Here is a 21790-nt window from a genome sequence, read left to right as displayed (position 1 = left end):
TACAAAAATATACTTATAGCACAGAGGAGAGGTAATGCTGGGAATTTTCAATCACACTCACAAAGGGACTCTACCAGAAACAGGGAGGTAGACACAGGTTCCACCAAGACCCTCACCATAGGAGCAGAAAACAAAAGCATAGCCTCGTTTGGGCTCAAAAGTAGGTGAATACTCTAAAAAAGTCCTGAGAAAAAAACATCCCATTTTATGGGGACAAACATTCTATTTTACAGGAAGAGTGAGATGAACAGATCTTGACTACTTCCTAATAGTCTGTAGTAACACTGCACAAAGTCCCGACACCCTTTCCCAGAGATTAGCCATAGGATTACAACATAGTAGTGTTTGCAAATCCCTTGTAAAATAAACAAACAAAACACAGAACAAAACAAAACAAAACCAACTCTTTGCTTAGACATCATAACCCTGCACCATCTGGAACCAAACAGGAGAAACATGCCTCTCAGGGGTCCAAGACAACAATTATGATCAGACACCATGAGAGACCAGGTCCGTGAAAAGCACTTCCAGTTGCCTAACCTACCCCAAGTCCACAGCTGGCTCATGAGATGAGATGCCAGCCAAACCCCGATTTGGTCTTCCATCTGCTACTACAAGTGATGCACAGAAGGGCTGGGATCCAACCAGCAATCAGTATGGGGACAGGGTGCCTCCTGTCTTCTCATTTTACATTTCTAACCCTCCTCAAAGGTCTTCCGAAGGTAATCATCATTTTGAAAGGAAGTTATGTTTCCACTTCCCACACAGCTACCACTCTAGAAACTACCTCACAGGTAAGTACCACAGGGTCTTTGTTTAAGACAGGCTCTCCTAGCAGACTATCCTCACATAGGACCCATCCGTGTTCCTTAATCAGAGTTTCTTTTCTTCATGTAACTCCTACAGCCATCTCTGTGGTCTTCTCTATCTTCAGTAGGTCTCTATAATAATTTGGCCCAGGATGAGTTCAACGAGATCAAGTGCAGATTTACAGACTTTCTTACAAACATGAAGTTAACTTCCTTGGTCAATGACAGAGACTGAGCCTCAAAGCCAGAAACACAGCATTTCCATAACAATAATGGCACCAAACAAGAACTAACATGTGGGGGTTGGGGGGACAGATTATCTTAAGAATTTCTTATTCAAACCAGGAATAGAAACTTAAAGGAATAGAGTTGTCCAGGAAAGAAAAAAAAGCAATGCTGATTCTACTTTACTTGCAAGAAAACTTTTTAAAGCTACCCCAAAAAAGTGTATTAAAAAAAAATCATACCATTAGTCTCAGTTTAAATGTTAATTATGGGAGTCAGAACAAAGAAAGCTAAGCACTAATCAAAATGGGGTAAATTTCACCAGTACCAATCCAAGATGGAAACCCAATGGTGAGACTGAAAACAGCAAATGGTGGGACTGAAAACAACCTCCGAATGCACATGTGCGCCCTCTCTCCCTTGTGCCTGTCACTCCTCACTCCCTCGCTCCACTTCTCTCTCATATACACATTCACTCACTCTTCAAAGCTTGTCCTCTGTGTATCTCATCTGTGAAAGAAATGAGAATGTATATTATCTCTGAGAAAGCTCGAAATGCAGGCAGACGGCAGACAAATGTACTTTGTGGTGAAGCCTTCCAAGTCCTCTTCAACTCGCAAGTGAGCTCTGAGGAAACAGTGTATCATTACTTCACTTCACTACTTATTATTTCATTACTTCACTACCCCCAAGTACTTATGCTCACAAAACAGCCAGGTGGCAGTATACCACAATGCCCCTCGACCAAGAAATGCTAGGGGCTTTTCTCCTTAGGGCACCCCATGTCCAGACATCATGCGTGATACACCACAGGGTTCACAGACATTACCACTACACCCCTCGCCAAGTCCATCCTGGGATCCCAGAATGAGCAGTCTTTGTTAACCGAATCACTTAAATTTATTCAAGTTCCAGCTACTTTCCTCCCTCCTTGCCCCTCAAACTCGCTCTATGTGCCTCTAGCTCCTCTGTTTATACCCATCTTCCTTTGTGATGACTTTACAGACCAAATCAACCACATGGTGGCTGGAGTTCAGAGCAGTCTACTCAACAATCTTGACCCCACTAAGAATATTGACTGACACAGCAATCCAAGAAATAGCCCACATCCCAGGTAACACTGATCTTAACCTCCAAAAATTAATTCTGATTGGGTAATACCGGCCCTACCCACAGAACAGAAGCACAATACTCATTATTAGATTTTAGCACTCAAGAGACAACACTGGCAAAAATGAACGGTGACAGGAGGCCAGCTCTGGTCCAGCTCCTGTTCATAGGGAGGAACATCTAATCACTCGGCCTCTGAACCCTCCACAACAAAGACTGGGCAGGAGGACACCCTGAGGAGCCTCCACAATTCCATCTGCAAAGATACTTGAACTCTCTCTGAAAATTAAACTGTAAGCCTCCGCAGGACATTACTATGCTTGCTTAACGTATCGTTACCATATTGACAGAGTTTGCAAAACTGGCCTGACATTTTCAGAATCATATTTTCCTCCAAGTTTTCATCCTATCCTGTTTTTTCAAGTATTATTTTTGCTCTCTTGCTTTGTATCCTCTTCTAATCTGTGATCCAAAAAATAATGAAATACGTCATACTTGGGTTTTCTGAATCCTGGCTCCACTGATTATAACTAGCCCAGAAAGCAGTTAGCATAGAGTCAGGATAGATCCTGTAACTTCCTAGACAATGCTCTAATACATATGCAGGCATAGATAAATCTAAAGCTCTCTGTAACTGGCAACTTGACAGCTAATCTTTATAGAACTGCTCTCTAAGAACAGAGTGTCTCATGGAGACTCGGGAGGATTACTATCTCCATTTTACAGGTGGGTCAACTGAGGCTCAGGGAAGTTAAGCAAACTGCTCAAGCTTCCACATCAGAATCAGGATTCAAACTCAGGCTGGGGGACTCCAAAGCCCATGTCCTACCCCTTTCACTACTACAACTGGGACTAAACACACACAGAGGGAAGCCCATTTGGGAAACCGTAATGAATGCCTACTGCCAATTCCTCTGTTGTACCTCATCGTTTCAGAAACGTGTGTCTGCATGTGCATGCATGTGTCCATACTTTTTCGTAGAGTATTCTTTTTTAGAACTCTCAAGAATAGCCTAAATTAAAGGAATGGTTTCAGGAAATGGAAGGCCAACTAAGAACAGCTCTGACCTATCAACTCTTGAGTTTCTTCAGCATGGCCACAGGATGCTGGTGGTCAGTTTCTTTTACAGCACGGTGACCCTGACCCACAGGAACTAGAGCTCCGAACAGCTTTACATAGTTGTTGTAAATTCAAAGAAAACCAGCAGATGGTGAGTTAAAATATATGTGAGTACATATAATATTCACAGAAAAGTAAATGTTTATGTATTATTATATGTTATATATACATATTATTATATACATACACATCCTAACTGTACTGTGGGTACTAGAGAGTACAGACAGTATAGAACAGTTGAAAGATTACTAATGTCCATCAATTCCAAATCCTCTGTCTCTGAAAACCCTTCTATCTGAGACGTTCTCTGTTGCAGCACATGAGTTTCTTCCACAATGACAACTACTAAGAAACAAAGAGGAATCCTGAGCAGCATGTGCGAAGTTCAGAAGCCTATTGCTTCAAAAAGGTATTTACTGGGGTGCCTGGGTGGCTCCGTCAGTGAAGCGCCTGACTTCAGCTCAGGTCACGATCTCGCAGGACATGAGTTCAAGCCCCACATTGGGCTCTGTGCTGACAGCTCAGAGCCGGAAGCCTGCTTCAGATTCTGTGTCTCCCTCTCTCTCTGTTCCTCCCCCACTCACATTCTCTCTCTTTCAAAAATGAAGATTTAAAATAATTAAGAAGGTATTTACTGAATGTGGAGTCTCCATCAACATGCCGAGTGATACTGGCCTGGGACTATTCTAGGTCCTAGGGATTAGGGAAGAACAGCAAATTAAATACCCTTGACCTTACAGATTTCTATTCAGAGTAGCCGAATAATGACCAGAACCCAGAACAGACAAATATGGCTATCCATTACCTAGCAGAACCCCCCTCAAAGCACTGTCTCCAAGTTAATTCAGTGAGTAATGAGTGCTTATTATGTTCCACAGCACTGTGTGAGGCATCAAGGCAGGAAGGACAATATTAAGCCCTGCTCTCAGTAAGTCAACATCACCCTGGGATGATAACATACAGAGGAATGAACTAGGGGAAACTGCCAAAGCAAGGTATTATTATCCACCCAGAAGTCTGGCCTAGCCAACACTACCAAGAGAAAAAGAGGATTCATTTCTGTAAAGTNACAGTGTATCATTACTTCACTTCACTACTTATTATTTCATTACTTCACTACCCCCAAGTACTTATGCTCACAAAACAGCCAGGTGGCAGTATACCACAATGCCCCTCGACCAAGAAATGCTAGGGGCTTTTCTCCTTAGGGCACCCCATGTCCAGACATCATGCGTGATACACCACAGGGTTCACAGACATTACCACTACACCCCTCGCCAAGTCCATCCTGGGATCCCAGAATGAGCAGTCTTTGTTAACCGAATCACTTAAATTTATTCAAGTTCCAGCTACTTTCCTCCCTCCTTGCCCCTCAAACTCGCTCTATGTGCCTCTAGCTCCTCTGTTTATACCCATCTTCCTTTGTGATGACTTTACAGACCAAATCAACCACATGGTGGCTGGAGTTCAGAGCAGTCTACTCAACAATCTTGACCCCACTAAGAATATTGACTGACACAGCAATCCAAGAAATAGCCCACATCCCAGGTAACACTGATCTTAACCTCCAAAAATTAATTCTGATTGGGTAATACCGGCCCTACCCACAGAACAGAAGCACAATACTCATTATTAGATTTTAGCACTCAAGAGACAACACTGGCAAAAATGAACGGTGACAGGAGGCCAGCTCTGGTCCAGCTCCTGTTCATAGGGAGGAACATCTAATCACTCGGCCTCTGAACCCTCCACAACAAAGACTGGGCAGGAGGACACCCTGAGGAGCCTCCACAATTCCATCTGCAAAGATACTTGAACTCTCTCTGAAAATTAAACTGTAAGCCTCCGCAGGACATTACTATGCTTGCTTAACGTATCGTTACCATATTGACAGAGTTTGCAAAACTGGCCTGACATTTTCAGAATCATATTTTCCTCCAAGTTTTCATCCTATCCTGTTTTTTCAAGTATTATTTTTGCTCTCTTGCTTTGTATCCTCTTCTAATCTGTGATCCAAAAAATAATGAAATACGTCATACTTGGGTTTTCTGAATCCTGGCTCCACTGATTATAACTAGCCCAGAAAGCAGTTAGCATAGAGTCAGGATAGATCCTGTAACTTCCTAGACAATGCTCTAATACATATGCAGGCATAGATAAATCTAAAGCTCTCTGTAACTGGCAACTTGACAGCTAATCTTTATAGAACTGCTCTCTAAGAACAGAGTGTCTCATGGAGACTCGGGAGGATTACTATCTCCATTTTACAGGTGGGTCAACTGAGGCTCAGGGAAGTTAAGCAAACTGCTCAAGCTTCCACATCAGAATCAGGATTCAAACTCAGGCTGGGGGACTCCAAAGCCCATGTCCTACCCCTTTCACTACTACAACTGGGACTAAACACACACAGAGGGAAGCCCATTTGGGAAACCGTAATGAATGCCTACTGCCAATTCCTCTGTTGTACCTCATCGTTTCAGAAACGTGTGTCTGCATGTGCATGCATGTGTCCATACTTTTTCATAGAGTATTCTTTTTTAGAACTCTCAAGAATAGCCTAAATTAAAGGAATGGTTTCAGGAAATGGAAGGCCAACTAAGAACAGCTCTGACCTATCAACTCTTGAGTTTCTTCAGCATGGCCACAGGATGCTGGTGGTCAGTTTCTTTTACAGCACGGTGACCCTGACCCACAGGAACTAGAGCTCCGAACAGCTTTACATAGTTTTTGTAAATTCAAAGAAAACCAGCAGATGGCGAGTTAAAATATATGTGAGTACATATAATATTCACAGAAAAGTAAATGTTTATGTATTATTATATGTTATATATACATATTATTATATACATACACATCCTAACTGTACTGTGGGTACTAGAGAGTACAGACAGTATAGAACAGTTGAAAGATTACTAATGTCCATCAATTCCAAATCCTCTGTCTCTGAAAACCCTTCTATCTGAGACGTTCTCTGTTGCAGCACATGAGTTTCTTCCACAATGACAACTACTAAGAAACAAAGAGGAATCCTGAGCAGCATGTGCGAAGTTCAGAAGCCTATTGCTTCAAAAAGGTATTTACTGGGGTGCCTGGGTGGCTCCGTCAGTGAAGCGCCTGACTTCAGCTCAGGTCACGATCTCGCAGGACATGAGTTCAAGCCCCACATTGGGCTCTGTGCTGACAGCTCAGAGCCGGAAGCCTGCTTCAGATTCTGTGTCTCCCTCTCTCTCTGTTCCTCCCCCACTCACATTCTCTCTCTTTCAAAAATGAAGATTTAAAATAATTAAGAAGGTATTTACTGAACGTGGAGTCTCCATCAACATGCCGAGTGATACTGGCCTGGGACTATTCTAGGTCCTAGGGATTAGGGAAGAACAGCAAATTAAATACCCTTGACCTTACAGATTTCTATTCAGAGTAGCCGAATAATGACCAGAACCCAGAACAGACAAATATGGCTATCCATTACCTAGCAGAACCCCCCTCAAAGCACTGTCTCCAAGTTAATTCAGTGAGTAATGAGTGCTTATTATGTTCCACAGCACTGTGTGAGGCATCAAGGCAGGAAGGACAATATTAAGCCCTGCTCTCAGTAAGTCAACATCACCCTGGGATGATAACATACAGAGGAATGAACTAGGGGAAACTGCCAAAGCAAGGTATTATTATCCACCCAGAAGTCTGGCCTAGCCAACACTACCAAGAGAAAAAGAGGATTCATTTCTGTAAAGTAGTTCCAAGAGAGAAAGTAAAAGATGTTCTGATTTATTTCTACACTAGATACCTGTTCCCCTAAAAATGAAACAAAGCCAGAAAATCCATATCCATTTACCCCAAGAATACCGATGATTTCCTTAGTCTGGATGAAATAAAGCTCTTTTTAGATTTAGGTGATCAACAAAACTCATTAGCAATGATTAATTATAAGAGGGCATATACTAGGGCACTGGAGTTGGGGCTCAGTCAGTTGAGCGTCCAATTCTTGATCTTGGCTCAGGTCATGATCTCAAGGTTTGTGACATTAAGCTCCACAATGGCTCTATGCTGACAGCACAGAGTCTGTTTGCAATTCTTTCTCTCCCTCTCTGTCTTTCCCCTACTTGCATGCACTCTGTCTCAAAATAAACTTAAAAACAAATTTAAATAAGAGGACATATATTTCTTTTTCTTAATTTTTATTTATTTGTGAGAGAGACAGAGAGAGACAGAGCATGAGCAGGGGAGGGGCAGAGAGAGAGGGAGACAAAGAATCTGAAGCAGGTTCCAGGCTCTAAGCTGTCAGCACAGAGTCCGACATGGGGCTTGAACCCAGGAACCTTGAGATCATGACCTGAGCCGAAGTCAGACGCTCAACTGAATGAGCCATCTAGGCGCCTCAAGAGGGCATATATTTCTAACCTGAGGATTCTTTTTTTTTTTTTAATTTTTTTTTAATGTTTTATTAATTTCTAGGAGAGACAGAGAGAGAGACAGCGTGAGCAGGGGAGTGTCAGAGAGAGAGGGAGTCACAGACTGAAACAGCCTCCAGGCTCTGAGCTGGCAGTCAGCACAGAGCCCGACGCGGGGCTCGAACCCACGAACTGCGAGATCATGACCTAAGCGAAAGTCGGACGCTTAATCGACTAAGCCACCCAGGTGCCCCTCTAACCTGAGGATTCTTAACTTATTTTCTGGTTCCCTTCACCCTCTATACTTTTTTGCTTTGAAAAAGAAAAAAAAAAGGAAAAGGGGAAGGTGAAGGCGAAGGCGAAGGGAAAGGGAAAGGGAATNTCATGACCTAAGCGAAAGTCGGACGCTTAATCGACTAAGCCACCCAGGTGCCCCTCTAACCTGAGGATTCTTAACTTATTTTCTGGTTCCCTTCACCCTCTATACTTTTTTGCTTTGAAAAAGAAAAAAAAAAAGGAAAAGGGGAAGGCGAAGGCGAAGGCAAAGGGAAAGGGAAAGGGAAAGGGAAAGGGAAAGAAGATGGGGGAGAGGGCTTGCTTTTCCAGGCATTGGGTCAAGACCACACAGCATGAGAGAGCAATGGCATATGGGTGGGGGGCCAGCCAGAGCCATACTACTTCTGCTTAGCATTTGGCCATAACCACTAGACCACACGTCTGTACTGTTTTTCAGATGACCAGAGATAAGTTTTCAAACCATACTTGAAAATGGCTTTGCTTTTAGGATGTGACTCTGGTGTTTTCTTGTAGGATCACAGGGCAGGATTTCTGGAAACACACCTAACAAGACCACAGCTCACGCTGGCATCATGAATCCTCCTGACCTGACCACACTGGAGCCCGATTCTGCAAATCGAAAGATATTTTTTTAAAGAAATGCTTATCTTGTCCCACACCTCACCACAAAGGAAGCAACCTAATTCACAGACTTCCTAATATTCAAAATGCCTCCAGATCCTTCCATCAGTATTTTTTTAATGCCATCCTTGATTTGATCACTAACAAATACGACCACTTTGAGGCTTTTACGATGGAAGAGAAAGCTGCAAAAATGGACCTAAGAGCCAGTTCAATCATTCTTCAAATTGAACAAAGTCACTCTGAAACGATCTTTCTCTTATTGACTGCCTTTCCCGTGGAGGGAAGAAAACTGAAGCTAATGCAACCATCATCTCCACTCCCATGAATCACGGCTATAACATCGTAAAGAAGGACAACAGTAACTGGCGCTGCTACTCAAGGTGGGAGGTCACGCCATGGAATGTCTATTAAGATATTACAGCCTCTATGCCAACAAGGGAATTACAGATAATAAACACAGTAGATGGCAGCAGGGAGAATATATGATGTAATGAGTAGTTAGGACAGAAAACAAAGTGCAAAAGAAATAGATGTATTACAAGAAAACCTACAAACACAAGACTGAATGCCTATGAGAGAGCCTTCAGGAGCAGATAAAAACATGAGGTGGCTTGATTGTGGAAAGGTATGAATTATTACCTAAATGTCAGGAGAATATTGATAACAGTCCTCAAATGCACCCCAAGATAGGAAAAGAGACAGGACGCTGTCCTGAGGTGGGATTTCAACTATCTTGACACCTGCTGATGGTAACGTGCCTTTATAATTTTTATTTATTTCTAGGAGACAGAGAGAGAGAGACAGCGTGAGCAGGGGAGAGTCAGAGAAAGAGGGAGACACAGACTCTGAAATAGGCTCCAGGCTCTGAGCTGGCAGTCAGCACAGAGCCCGACGTGGGGCCCGAACCCATGAACTGCGAGATCATGACCTAAGCGAAAGTCGGACGCTTAACTGACTAAGCCACCCAGGTGCCCCGGTAACGTGCCTTTAAAAAGCCAACTGCTAAAGTGATGCAGGTAAATGAAACTAAGGAGATGTGACAACAAAATGCACCATGTGATCCTGGGCGAAATCCTAGACAGACAGATAGAGAACTATAAATATGTATTTATTTACTAATTTATTAATTACCAAAACACCTGGGGAAATTTGAGACCTGTAAAATGATATCAAAATATTATATCAAAGTTAATTTCCTGGTTTGACCAATAATATACTATGGTTATAGAAGATGTTAATATTTGGGTAGTGGGTATTGTGGAATTCTTTGTACAATTTTTGCGACATTTTCTAAGGCTGAAGTGTTAAAATGAAAAGTTAAACAATAAAAATGAGCTAATACATTCACACAGACACACCTCTGATGAATTCTTGATGTGCAAAAATCTTCCAGAGATCTTCCAGATGGAAGAAACCAGACACCTAATTCTTACTTTGGCCTTAATCCTAACTCAAATGACCAAGTGATGACAGAAATCTTGAGCATTACAGACTCCTTTATGTCAGCCTCTTCATGGACTGGGCATGGCTGCAAAAATGTAAATACGTATTCCAAAAAAATACAAAACTGTGTGTCATTCACAAAACTAGGGGGCACCTGGGTAGCTCAGTCAGTTGAGCATAGGACTCCTCTGTCTCTCTCCCTCTCCCTCCCTCCCTCTCTCTCTCTCTCTCTCTCTCTCTCTCTCACACACACACACACACACACACACACACACACACACACACGAGTACACTGGTACAGAAGCTCTTCCAGTTTCCACTCAGTTCATGGGGCCTGGTAAACTGGGAGAAGGTCAGCCCAGGTGACATACAAGGTGCCAGTACTTTGGGTTATTCACGTTCCCAAACTCAGCAGCAGATGTGGCTTACTAGAAAATAAGAGATGCCATCAAGGATGAAGTGAAAAAATCCTAAAAACAACTCTAAAAAAAAAAGTTATGTTTCTACATTGGGGTTTAGAAAGCAGAAGTGAAAAAATGATGGGTATGATCCCAAGGCCAGTTATTTGAAAAAGGAAAAATAATAATTCTATGTATAGCATGTCATACACTGTTCTATGTACCTCATTTACCCTGCTGCATAAAAAAGGTGAAATGTGAATGTCTGAGGAACATGAAAAATGATGTTCAATAATCTTATTAGAAATTTAAGAAATGCAAAGAAAAACAACATACTTTTCCACCATCAGATTCAGACGCACATAGACAAACATGCACACTTAGGGTATGCATTACTGGCAAAGGTTTGGAGAAAATGGGCACCTTCGTAACTGACTGGAGGCCGTATATAATTAGGTATCTTTTGTGGAAAGAATAATTTGTTAATTTCTATTAAATTATTAAATGTGCATACCATTCAATACACAATTCCCCTTGCTATATATCCTAGAAAAATGCTCAAATAGGTCAACAGTGAAGTATGTACAAGGGCTTTCATTCTATCACTGTGCACATTACAATGATGTGATGAAAAGCTGAGAACGACCTAAATGTCAAAGACTGAAGGCTTAATAACCTCCAGGAAAGCTATACGATTGTCGACAATTCTACTAAACAGATGAATTTATTCCTAGATGGACATACATAGGAATATACACAGAAAGATCTGGAAGGATACACACTACATGTTAGAGAGGGACTTATTCCTTCCATTACAGGTAGGGATGGGATGTCTACAATCAAGTAGGAGGATCCAGTTGTAACCGATGCCCATGACAAGCACCATCCTGAAGAATAAACCTGAGTTAAAGGACCCTTCCATTATGATTTTTATTTAAAACAAAATTAACACATGTTGACTGTGAAAAATTCCCTCACAACCAATCCTAATCTCCAAAGGTTAAGCTAAAATAATACAGTTAAAATTGGTGAGAGAAAATTAAAGGAGAGCATATAATCAAAATTAAGAGGGGCACAATTGATGGATGGCTCAGGTCATGATCTCACAGTTAGTTTTGAGGCCTGCACTGGGCTCTCTACTGTCAGCACAGAGACTGCTTCAGATCTCTGTCTCCCTCTCTCTGCCACCCCCTCTATTTCTCAAAAGTAAATAAACATTAAATTATTTTAAAAAATTAAGATAACTGGAGTTCAAGCCTAGAAAGGTTGTAGTATGGAGATGAGATCAACAGGCTGAGATCTGAGGCTTGCAGAACATGCTGAAGGCAATCAAAAGGGAGTTTAAGTTTATATTTAGATCAAAAAACTGAACAAAATAGTGAGAATATTCAACAGCATATATGTGAAGATCCATAAAGGTAGGTGGGGAATTGCCAGAAAACAGTACTGATTAAGAATAAGTCGCACATGGGACACCTGGGTGGCTCAGTGAGTTAAGCATCTGACTTTGGCTCAAGTCATGATCTTGTGGTTTATGTGTTCGAGCCCCATATTGGGCTCTGTGCTGACAGCTCAGAGCCTGGAGCCTGCTTCAGATTCTCTCTCTCTCCCTCTGCCCCTCCCCAGCTCACACTCTATCTCTCCCTCTCTCTCAACGATATACATTGAAAGAAAAATAAGTCACACAAAACAAGTAACACTTTAACTTTCCTTGTGTTCATTCATCTGATTAGTTGACAGGTAGGTACTGAACATCTCTGAGCCAGACCCTATGCACAGACATAAATATAAAAACAAAACAAAACCTGACAATGCTCCTGCCCTCTTGATGATACTCCAGTGAAGCGACAGATATGAATCAAATAACCAAACTAATCAATTTACTATTACAAGGTGAGACAAGGGCTTGGAAGTGTCTCCAAACAAGTTTGAAGAAAAAAAAAAATGGAGCCCATCGACAGAATACAGGGATCCATGAACTTGGATGGTGGAGAAAAAAATAAATCTCTGTTTGTACTAGCCTTTACCTGAAATTTAGCATTTCCTTCTATATGAACACTGGCAACAAACCATAGTAGTTAACGACTTTGCCGCCAATAAAAATCACAGCTATTTCCATATAACAATACTGCTGTTGCAGATAATCTGAATGATCCTGTATAGGATTTATCAGACCTGCCTGTCCTTTTATTATTTAATGTGGTAATAAAGAAGCATATATTTAATATTACAAGTGGTTTTAATACTTTGGTAACAATTTCTATTAATTTTTTTCCTTTTTAAACCCCATGTTTTATTTTATACATTATTCTGAGAAATGGTCTAAAGACTTTACCTGATAGTCAAAGAAATCCAAGGCAGAAAAAAAGACTAAAGGTCACTCAGCTAAATTCCAGTACAAGTAGACAGGTATATATCTAAATGGACTATAAAATCAAGGAATTCAATTACTCTACACACATGACCTCAAGTGATGAAAGCTACCCAATTCCCTCAAAAAGTAAAATAATAAAATAAAATAAAATGTTACCCTCAAATATTTAATTTTGACCCTAGTTGCTCAACAAATATTTGCTGAGTGCTTCCTTTGTGAACGCCACTGTGTGAGGCAACGGGGAAACAGTAACAAACCAATTCTATTAACGTGGCGTGTCCTGATCTTCCATCCTCATTGTCCATCAGATTAATTGGTGGACAGCCTATATATGTTTGCTAAACGCTGAAAGAAGAATGTCTAAGAACAGAATTAAGTGCCGCGAGCGTTTATGAAGTCATAACATTCCAGCAAAGATCTTCTGGCTATCATTCCATCTCTTGGGAAAGTTTCATCAACTCTCCAGCATAATTTCACGTTTCTCTTTCCTCCCACCTTGTATCTGTACCTCATGCTGCTCAGTTAAACAGTCTGATTTTTACGAGAAACTGCTCTTCTGGAGAACATCTAACCAAAGGGAACAAGGACCGAGAGTACGGAATTCCTTTTAAGACTTGCACATAATGGTATGATAGAGCATGCACTATTAGGAATTCTACCTATATAAAGACACAGGACTCAAAGATGAAGCTTGCAACCAGTTTTCTGATACAGTAAGAGAACAAGAAACACAAGTAAAATAATAGAGGTCTAATCCAATTTCCCAGCAACTTGGGGACAAGTGGATGAAATGGACCACAAATAAAGACCTCGCCCTCAGACTCTTCACCTCACATGGTCACTAAGAAAGCTCTCAGAAAATGGGCAGAACTAGCATCCCAAACCATCACAACACTCATAAGGTTGTGAGAACTGCATCATCACCCAAGAGCTTCGTAATTTCACCCTACACTCTCTTAACCCTTCAGACTCCTCTGATCACTTATTTTACCTCGGAAAGGAAAAATCTAAGCATTTGTGGTGAAATTGTGAGGTGAGCTTAGCATACAGCTGGGCTGATGAACTGCTGGCCATGGGAGGCATTATATCAAAGGAGGCTACAGATTACTTCATAATCCTCTACTTGTAGACTTCCAGTTCAGCCTGACTGCTCTGTGAAATCATTTCTTCCATACCAGTGAGAGCAGTCCCTGCCTGCCCTCTGGTGAGCCCAGGCAAGGTGACTTTAAATAAACTCTGTGCTCAAATGACCCAAGTAATTTAGAAATGGAAGCTAGAAAGAGAATCCATTTATCCTACTCTCTGCTTCTCTCTCCAAAAGGACAACAGTAAGAATGAACTTTTAATGAGCTGTTTACTGTGTTCAGGACTTGTGCTAATCAGTGTACATACACATAGATCCTTATGAAACAACTTTATAGGAAGGTATTATTATTATCCCTATTTTGCTAGCTAAGAAACATGTTCGCAGAGACTAGGTCATCTTATAAGGTTAGAGACCTATTAGTGGTGAGAGGGGATTTCCACTCAGGCTGGCTGAGTCTACATTCTTTTTTTTTTTTAATATGTTTTTTCTATTTTTTATTTTTTTGACAGAGAGAGAGAGGCAGAGTGTGAGTCGGGGAGGGGTGGAGAGCGAGGGAGACACAGAATCTGAAGCAGCCTCCAGGCTCTGAGCTGTCGGCACAGAGCCCGACACAGGGCTCAAACCCATGAACTGTGAGATCATGACCTGAGCTGAAGTTGGACAATTAATCGACTGAGCCGCCCAGGCACTGCAAGCCTATATTCTTAACTACCATAACATTCTGCCTCTGATCCTAGACTCTTATCATTAATCAACCTTACTTTTTTCCTTAAATACTCTAAACAGTTCTTTCAGACATTATGCAGAGTCTAAGATACAGGGCAACTATTGATTTATTCTAGGAGTTCTTAAAGAACTTGGGGACTAGAGTTTGGGCACAGTAGAAAAAGGTGAGAGAAGGGCACATGCTGTTCAGTTTCAAAGCCCAAAGGACTAAAATAGAAGATTTCTTTAAAATGAAAGTGAGAAAGAAGCCACACTGTCTTGTCTGCTCCCTAGAGGAATGGTTTTTCCTTAGTCTCTTCCTCTTTTCCCTTCAACCACTGCAGGAGCCACAAGTAGTAGCTCCTCTCAAAGAGGAGGGTAGGTACTATTCAACTACAGCTTCCTAATAATTCAGCAGTGTGTGTTGCAGTAAAAAAACAGCACAGAGCTGGAAGCTTCCAGACTTGGATTATCTACTCAAGATCGACCACTAACTGACCTTTTTCAGGCAGCGTTCCCTCTTACGTAAGTACAGCCTAGTATGGGCCTCTTTCTGCTCTACAACTAGGAGTTTTGGTCATATGAAAAAAGCCAGTATCTGGCCATTTCTGACCTACAAAGGTGTCAGTTTCATAGTGTCAACTAATACATGGATTTATATACAATCATTCATGCTACATCACGTGATTCTTATCTTCCTAATCTAATTCTACATAATTCCAGCATCTGCCAACCTTCTAACTTCCTGGCTATCAAAAGAGATTCAAGTAGTGGTTCAAAGTAGAGAAATCTGTAATTTCACTAAAGGATCCTTGAGACATGAAAGGGGACTAATACTTCGAAAATAAGGAGGTAAGAGAAGCACTTCCAGACAGACACCAGTTGTCACAGCTACCCTATTAGTTCCAATGACTCGTTGGGTCAACACTGGGTCATAGTGTAGAGAGAGTAAAAAATACCTCGGGGTGTGTGTTGGCAATAATGGTGGGCAGGTAGTGATTCATCAGCTTGCTTGCAACCAATATGCTTATGAGCATTAGGTAAAGAGAAAAGGAGAGATAACTTCTGTTCTAAGAACTCAGAAAAAGGCAATCTGCTCTCAAATTTTTCTTGGCTGCATTACTTATGCAGCTTGAATCAAGGCTTCATGACCTAATAGGGAAAGTGTGTTCATAAGCCTGAAACTATGGGCCACAAAAGATTAAACCAACAGCGTATGGGGCTACAATGGTGAATCTATAGCTTATCAACCCAGATTTCAAAGAAAGTCAAGAAAATCCAACAGAGTCATTTTAAAACTTCATCTTACTAACCAGCTTATTAAGTTTTTAAAAATAATTATATACTCACATCTGTACACCTTTTATTTTTTTTCTTGCCCTACTGCTGAGTCAGGTCTTGGCAATTCATCTATCCCACCCACTGGTCCAGACATTTAGTACAATAAAATTCAAATATGGGACGACTTCTTCTTCGAAATTATTACATAAGGCTCTCTTTCTACTAAACTTATAGATTAGGGATCAACAAAGTATGTCCCGTAACTGAAACCTGGCCATCTAGCTGTTTTTGGTAAACAAAGGTTTATTGCAATGTGGCCACACCCATCCATTTACCTATTGTCTATGGCTGCTTTTCAGTTACAACAGCTAAGAAGAGTAGCTCCAACAGCAACCACTGGGGTCCTGAAGCCTAAATTCTAATCTGTCCCATTAACAGAGTCACTTTCCTGACTGCTATTATTGGTAATATAATATAAGCCTGAAAAAGCTTGGAAGCCTATCACCACTATCTGGAAGGAACCTACGAGAAATGTTATCAACCCAAAAAAAAGAAAACAACTCCAAATACTAGGGAAGTTCCTGGATTCAGATGGGCCAGGACTATTATACCCCAACATTTTTCAGTTCCATAGCCAATAAATTCAGCTTTTTTTCTCAACCAAGTATAAATGGGGCTTCCGTCATTTGAATTCAAATTTGCAACACAGATATAAACTATAATGTTCACTGCAAAGCCACAATTCTCATTTCTTACTGCATTATACAGCCATGAATACCACAAAGACATCCAGAATTTCTTGTGGATGAAGACAGTCACTGAGCACTACAAACTGTAATTTCTGTAACAATTAACTGAAACAGTGTAATATCAACTAATTTAGCATTCATTTAGACTGCTGTACCAACTAACCAACCAAACTGAAGTGTGATTAAATAATAAAAGAACAAAAAGGATGTGAGCTGAAGACTCCCCACCCCTCTCCCCCAACACTGAATAATCAATCAATCACAGAACAACTGAGCTAGAAGTACAAAAACAAAAATTAAGTGCTGCCATTATAATCTCCCTGAAATAAAGCAAACATTCCAAGACCAGATAGAAAAAGAGGTTTCTGCTTCCCTTACCAAAGCCTAAATTTCTAAGGGGAGAGATTTAACTAATTAGGGAGACTGTGATTAAAACTGGAGCTGCTAATTGTCTACTGGGTATATAGCTCCGGGAATATTCCCCAGAGGCTCTCAGCAATGGGAGACAAAATTAGGCCTAATATTCCTGCCATTTATGGAGTTATCATTTGTCTGTTTCTCTCTCTCCGGAAACTGAGAAGTACACAGAGGTGTGGTCCTCAATGCAAGTTCTATGTTCCCGTGAGGAAAATAATTTTATATTATGTTTAGAAACAGAATTATTTAGTGTTTCAACTTGTTTTAATGTGTACATTCTGGAGCAAGGAAATGTTTCTTTCAGCATCACGTTTTCCATCTGCAGAAGCCAGATGTCAATCTACGGGAAAAGTGTTTAGTAAGACCAATTACATACAGACAGAGGACAAATATCAAGCAGTGGGGAGAGGGAGGAAGGGAGGCTTCAAAGGGAGTTAGTTAGGCAGTTGTAAAACTGCAGCTTCGGGGGGAGGAGGGTCAGGGAGACCCATACCCTGACAAGATTTTTTTTCTTCCTGGGTATTTCCTCCCCTAGAATTGGAGAATCATTCAAGAGAGACAGAGAAAGTACTGTAAAAATGAAATGAGTGAGAATCCTTAGAAGGCGATTTCACATTTCATCTCTGTTAATGATCAACACCAAACACGTCTGGAGCCACACACAGGTTCATATTCTAGCTCTCCACTGTGGTGGGAACTGTCAACCACCCACAGTCTTCTTTCTCTTCCTCTTCCTGGAAGTGATAAAATGCCCTGGATACTGCCTAGGGCCATGGCTGCCTACTGCCTATGTTCAAACTCGATTTCCCACCCTCCTCTGCAGACAGATGTGGCCAATGTTAAGTATGTTAGGCCCAGTGGAAGTGATGTGTACACCTTCTGGGTCCTGAATGCTTTCAGCTCCGTTACCTGGCTGAAAAATAGTAATGACTAGACCAACGTGGGGAGTCATGGGTTGAGTACAGCAGAATGACCCTGCAAACCTTCGACTGCTCACTTCCGGGCTTGGAGAGAGAAATAAGCTTCTGTGTTGTTTAAGCTACTATACTTGGGAATCTCCGTGTTACGACAACCCAGCCCACATCTTCCCATTACAGCCACTTACTGTCTGTGCTACTGAGTCAAGTTATTTAACCTAGGTCTCAGTTTCCTCATCTGTAAAATGGTAGTATTTTGGGATGTGTTAAGATCATATTTACTTAGTAAGGTACCAAGAAGAATAAATGGGTTAAGAGATGTGACATGTCACATCTTTGACTTACACACATACAAGGTCTCAATTAAGAGGAGACGAGAGTGGCAGAGTTAAAGGACACCCTGCCAAGTGGCTTTCAAACAAGAAGTTATTGTGTCCACAAAAACCCTCAAGGAAGACAGTATGTCTGCTCTATACAGCAGAAGTGCCTTCTCTTTCGGCCTCTGTGGTCTTAGCAGGAAAAACAACATGACAAAGGGATATCATCACTTGGAAAGCATCGCGGTATGACGCACACATCGTGCTGCCACTGTGGCGATCAGCAAAGATACTGCACGGCTGGAAGGCAATGAGAAAAGATACTGCATGATCCGTATACGTTTTGCACCCTACGACGTGGAGGCATCGATACTCAGCAAGCCAGGGTCTGCCTCTTCTAAGAGACCTAGGGACACTAGCCTGCCCTGGCCCAGGGGAGTATCACACAGACTCAATGGACTGAGAAGCCAAGCTCAGGGACTGCAGCCACAGGATCACCAACACTAACACTATCAGTATCTACTCAAGTCAGTCCAAGGTAAAAGACTCTCTCTGGTACACTGGTCTTGAGAAACCAAGGCTTGAGATCAAGGGCAAAAATCACTGCACTCGGGAAGCAGCAAACAACTCAGGGCCTTTATTTCTGTTCCACTTCCCTGAATTGTTACTTACAGGTTCCCGGCCATCCATGGCCTCCATCCAGAGCCTCCGGTCCTCTTCCGACAACGCCTGCATGGTGATGACCCCAGGCCTGTGGAGAAAGGAGGACGCAGATATGAACCCAATGCCACAGACAGAGAGATCTTGATGAAGGTGAAGCTTCAACAAAAACCCACACATTGGAGTGAGGGGTTTCTGGGATTAGTAACATGAAGACAGACACACATGGGGCTCTTCAGAGCTGCCTTCCAGTCTCAGGAAGCAAAGCCTTCCCCTAAGTGCCCCTCAGTGAATCCGTTTCCCTCAGGGAGCTGGGAAGAAACAGAGCAGCCAAGACCCTACAGTTACTGAATACAATGATGAAAGTGGTTCCTTTAGGGGCACCCAAGTGGCTCAGTCAGTTAAGGCTCCAACTTCAGCTCAGGTCAGGATCGCGTAGTTCAAGCCCCATGTCGGGCTCTGTGCTGACGGCTCAGAGCCCTAGAGCCTGCTTAGGATTCTGTGTCTCCCTGTCTCTCTCCACTCCACATCCCTCTCCCACCCACCATTCCCCATTCCCACCCTGCTCATGCTCGCCCTTGCTTGCTCGCGCTCTCTCTCTCTCTCTCTCTCTCTCTCGAAATTAAATGTTAAAAAAGTTTTTAAGTGATTCCTTTAGACCCTATTTGTTCCTTGAGGTCTTATTCATTCCTATCTTCCAAAATGCCTAACAGAGAGCATTACTCACAGTATGACTACCATACATATGCATTCAAGTGAACAGAATTAAATGGGCTCAATATTTAAAAAGGGGGTTACATCCAAGCTGGAAGGACCCTGGTCTCTTAACCTCTAATCTAACGCTTCTACACTGCTCTGGACATGGAGATTTATGAAGGTTTTGTAATTATATTAAATGTAGATCATTCTTTAAGTGGGTATTTGCCATGTCAGGTGTGAAGTTCTTTACATGCATGACCTCTTTTCACTATCTCACTGAAATCTGTCTGCTCTTTCCAACTGAGCACAAACCCTCCAAAAAGCTTATAGACAATCAAATGGTCCCTCTTACAAATGGCACCCCACAACCAGAGACTTGTGCCATGGCAACATCCTTGAGAGAAGGTGCTAAAAGTCCCTGGTGCTCATTAAAGCAGGCATTCTTAGGATCCATAGATGGGTCCCAGAGCGTCTGTGATCATCGTTTCCATTTTCGAAAGTACTGACTGTTCTGTATTAACAGTTCAATCTATTTCGTTATCCAAAAAGACTGCAACCCTCCAAAAGTTAAGAAGTGCTGATTTAAATCCTCATCTTTAAAGTGTGAGAAAGCTTAAAAGGAAGTACGAGGTCCACTGAGCAAGAATTCCATCCCATTACCACCTGAGTCCCTGGTACTGTTCATGATCACAGAAGAGTATGGTAGAGACACACATATGGGCCTGGCTGTACCTAAACAGCATGAGTCTATTCATTCTGACCCATTATATCACTGCTCCTGACTTACTTCCATAGTCCCAATGAATATGCTAGGCCTATTTATGTTGAACTTATTTCAAATATCACATTTGCTTCTTTTCATTCATCATCCCTCAACATCCCCTGAAAAAAAAAGGTTCCAAAGATGTGAGCATGTAAGTACACGCGGGTTGCAAATTCAAGGGGCAATGTGGTGGGGGTGTGAGGGTATGCGTGCGTTGTGTGTATGCAGGGGAGAGTAGACAAGAGTGGTGGCAGGTGGGTAAGCGGGTGGATGAGTGGATGTGCTGAGCAGGAGAATACTCATTCCCCAAGGGCAGTCCTTCCTGTGAAGGCCATCCTGGGCAATGCCACCCTAACACAAAGGGGACTTCGAAAATATAAGGTCATTCTCCGCCAGCCCCTGCCCAGGCCCTACCTTCTCCTCTCAGAAATTCTCATTCTCAGACCCAAGTGCCCATCTCCCACTATCAGCCTATTCGGTGTGCTCAACCCACGAGCGTCTGCAGACTACTGGCAGCCTTAGCTCCACAGAGCTGATCCCTGGCATGTGGGCAGTGGATTGATTCTACTCTTCCACCTCAAGCANCTACGAAGCCCCAGTCCATTGCAGAGCTCTCAAGTTCCTGGACCTGGATTTTTGAGTGTGGTGCCTGGACCACCAGCTACAGAATCCGGCATTCCTTTAAAATGGAAATTCCAAGCCCCAAACCACCTTCCTGAATCTGAATTTTAGGGCTGGGCCTGGGAACATGGATTTTAACCAACTTCCCAAGGGGATCCCCCTGCACCGTTAGGTCTGAGGCCACTACCCTGGGCTGCCCATAGCCCCACCCCCTTTCCTTCCTACTCCCCCACACTAGAGGGCAAAGACACCCTTTGGTATTCATTAAAGTCAAGCAGCCAGTGTGTCTCCAGTTCATTTTCTGCTAGGTGCTCAGCAGTGAACAGTGACACCACAGCAGTGGCCTAGCATACCAAGATTTCAGGGACCTTGCAGATGTCATAGCAACTTCATGGCACGCAATGTGAGAGATACCCACCCACAGCCACAGAGAGGAAGTTCAGACAAACTCAGAGGCTACTTGGCCCTAGTAACCAGGAAAGTCAACAGGATTTGTTTTCACTTCAAGAAGAAATATCAAAATATAAGTTCTTTTCCACATGTGGTCTTGTTCCCCTTTGTTGGCAGGGGAGTGGGGGACAGTACAGAACTGAATAAAGTAGATTTAACACACTTAGTTCCAATCCTGTCAGCTACCTCAAGTTCAGATCATTTTCTCTCCGTCTCCTGCACGTATACCTGGATCACAGTACTGTCCTTTCTAGACATCTATAAAACACCCCTTTGGCTCCAAGTTTCTTTTCCTTCATTACAATTTAAACCACAGGTAAACAGATCTCTGAGGTA

At 42.2% G+C, this 21790-nt stretch overlaps 1 protein-coding gene across 5 annotated transcripts in view; it reads right to left on the bottom strand.

The window, feature by feature from the left end:
• Positions 1 to 21790, bottom strand: part of ARHGAP26 (Rho GTPase activating protein 26) — a 423871-nt gene that overhangs the window by 243466 nt on the left and 158615 nt on the right. For all 5 annotated transcript variants that reach the window (XM_077768849.1, XM_077768850.1, XM_077768851.1 and 2 more), the window contains exon 11: positions 18934 to 19012. In XM_077768849.1, coding sequence (XP_077624975.1) covers positions 18934 to 19012 — 79 coding nt within the window. The remainder of the gene's footprint in view (positions 1 to 18933; positions 19013 to 21790) is intronic.

This window comes from Crocuta crocuta, unplaced genomic scaffold (assembly GCF_008692635.1).
Source record: "Crocuta crocuta isolate KB4526 unplaced genomic scaffold, BGI_CrCroc_1.0 scaffold64, whole genome shotgun sequence".
Taxonomy (NCBI): Eukaryota; Metazoa; Chordata; class Mammalia; order Carnivora; family Hyaenidae; genus Crocuta; species Crocuta crocuta.
Note: the sequence above shows the minus strand (reverse complement) of the source record. Positions and strands in the feature narration are given on the sequence as shown.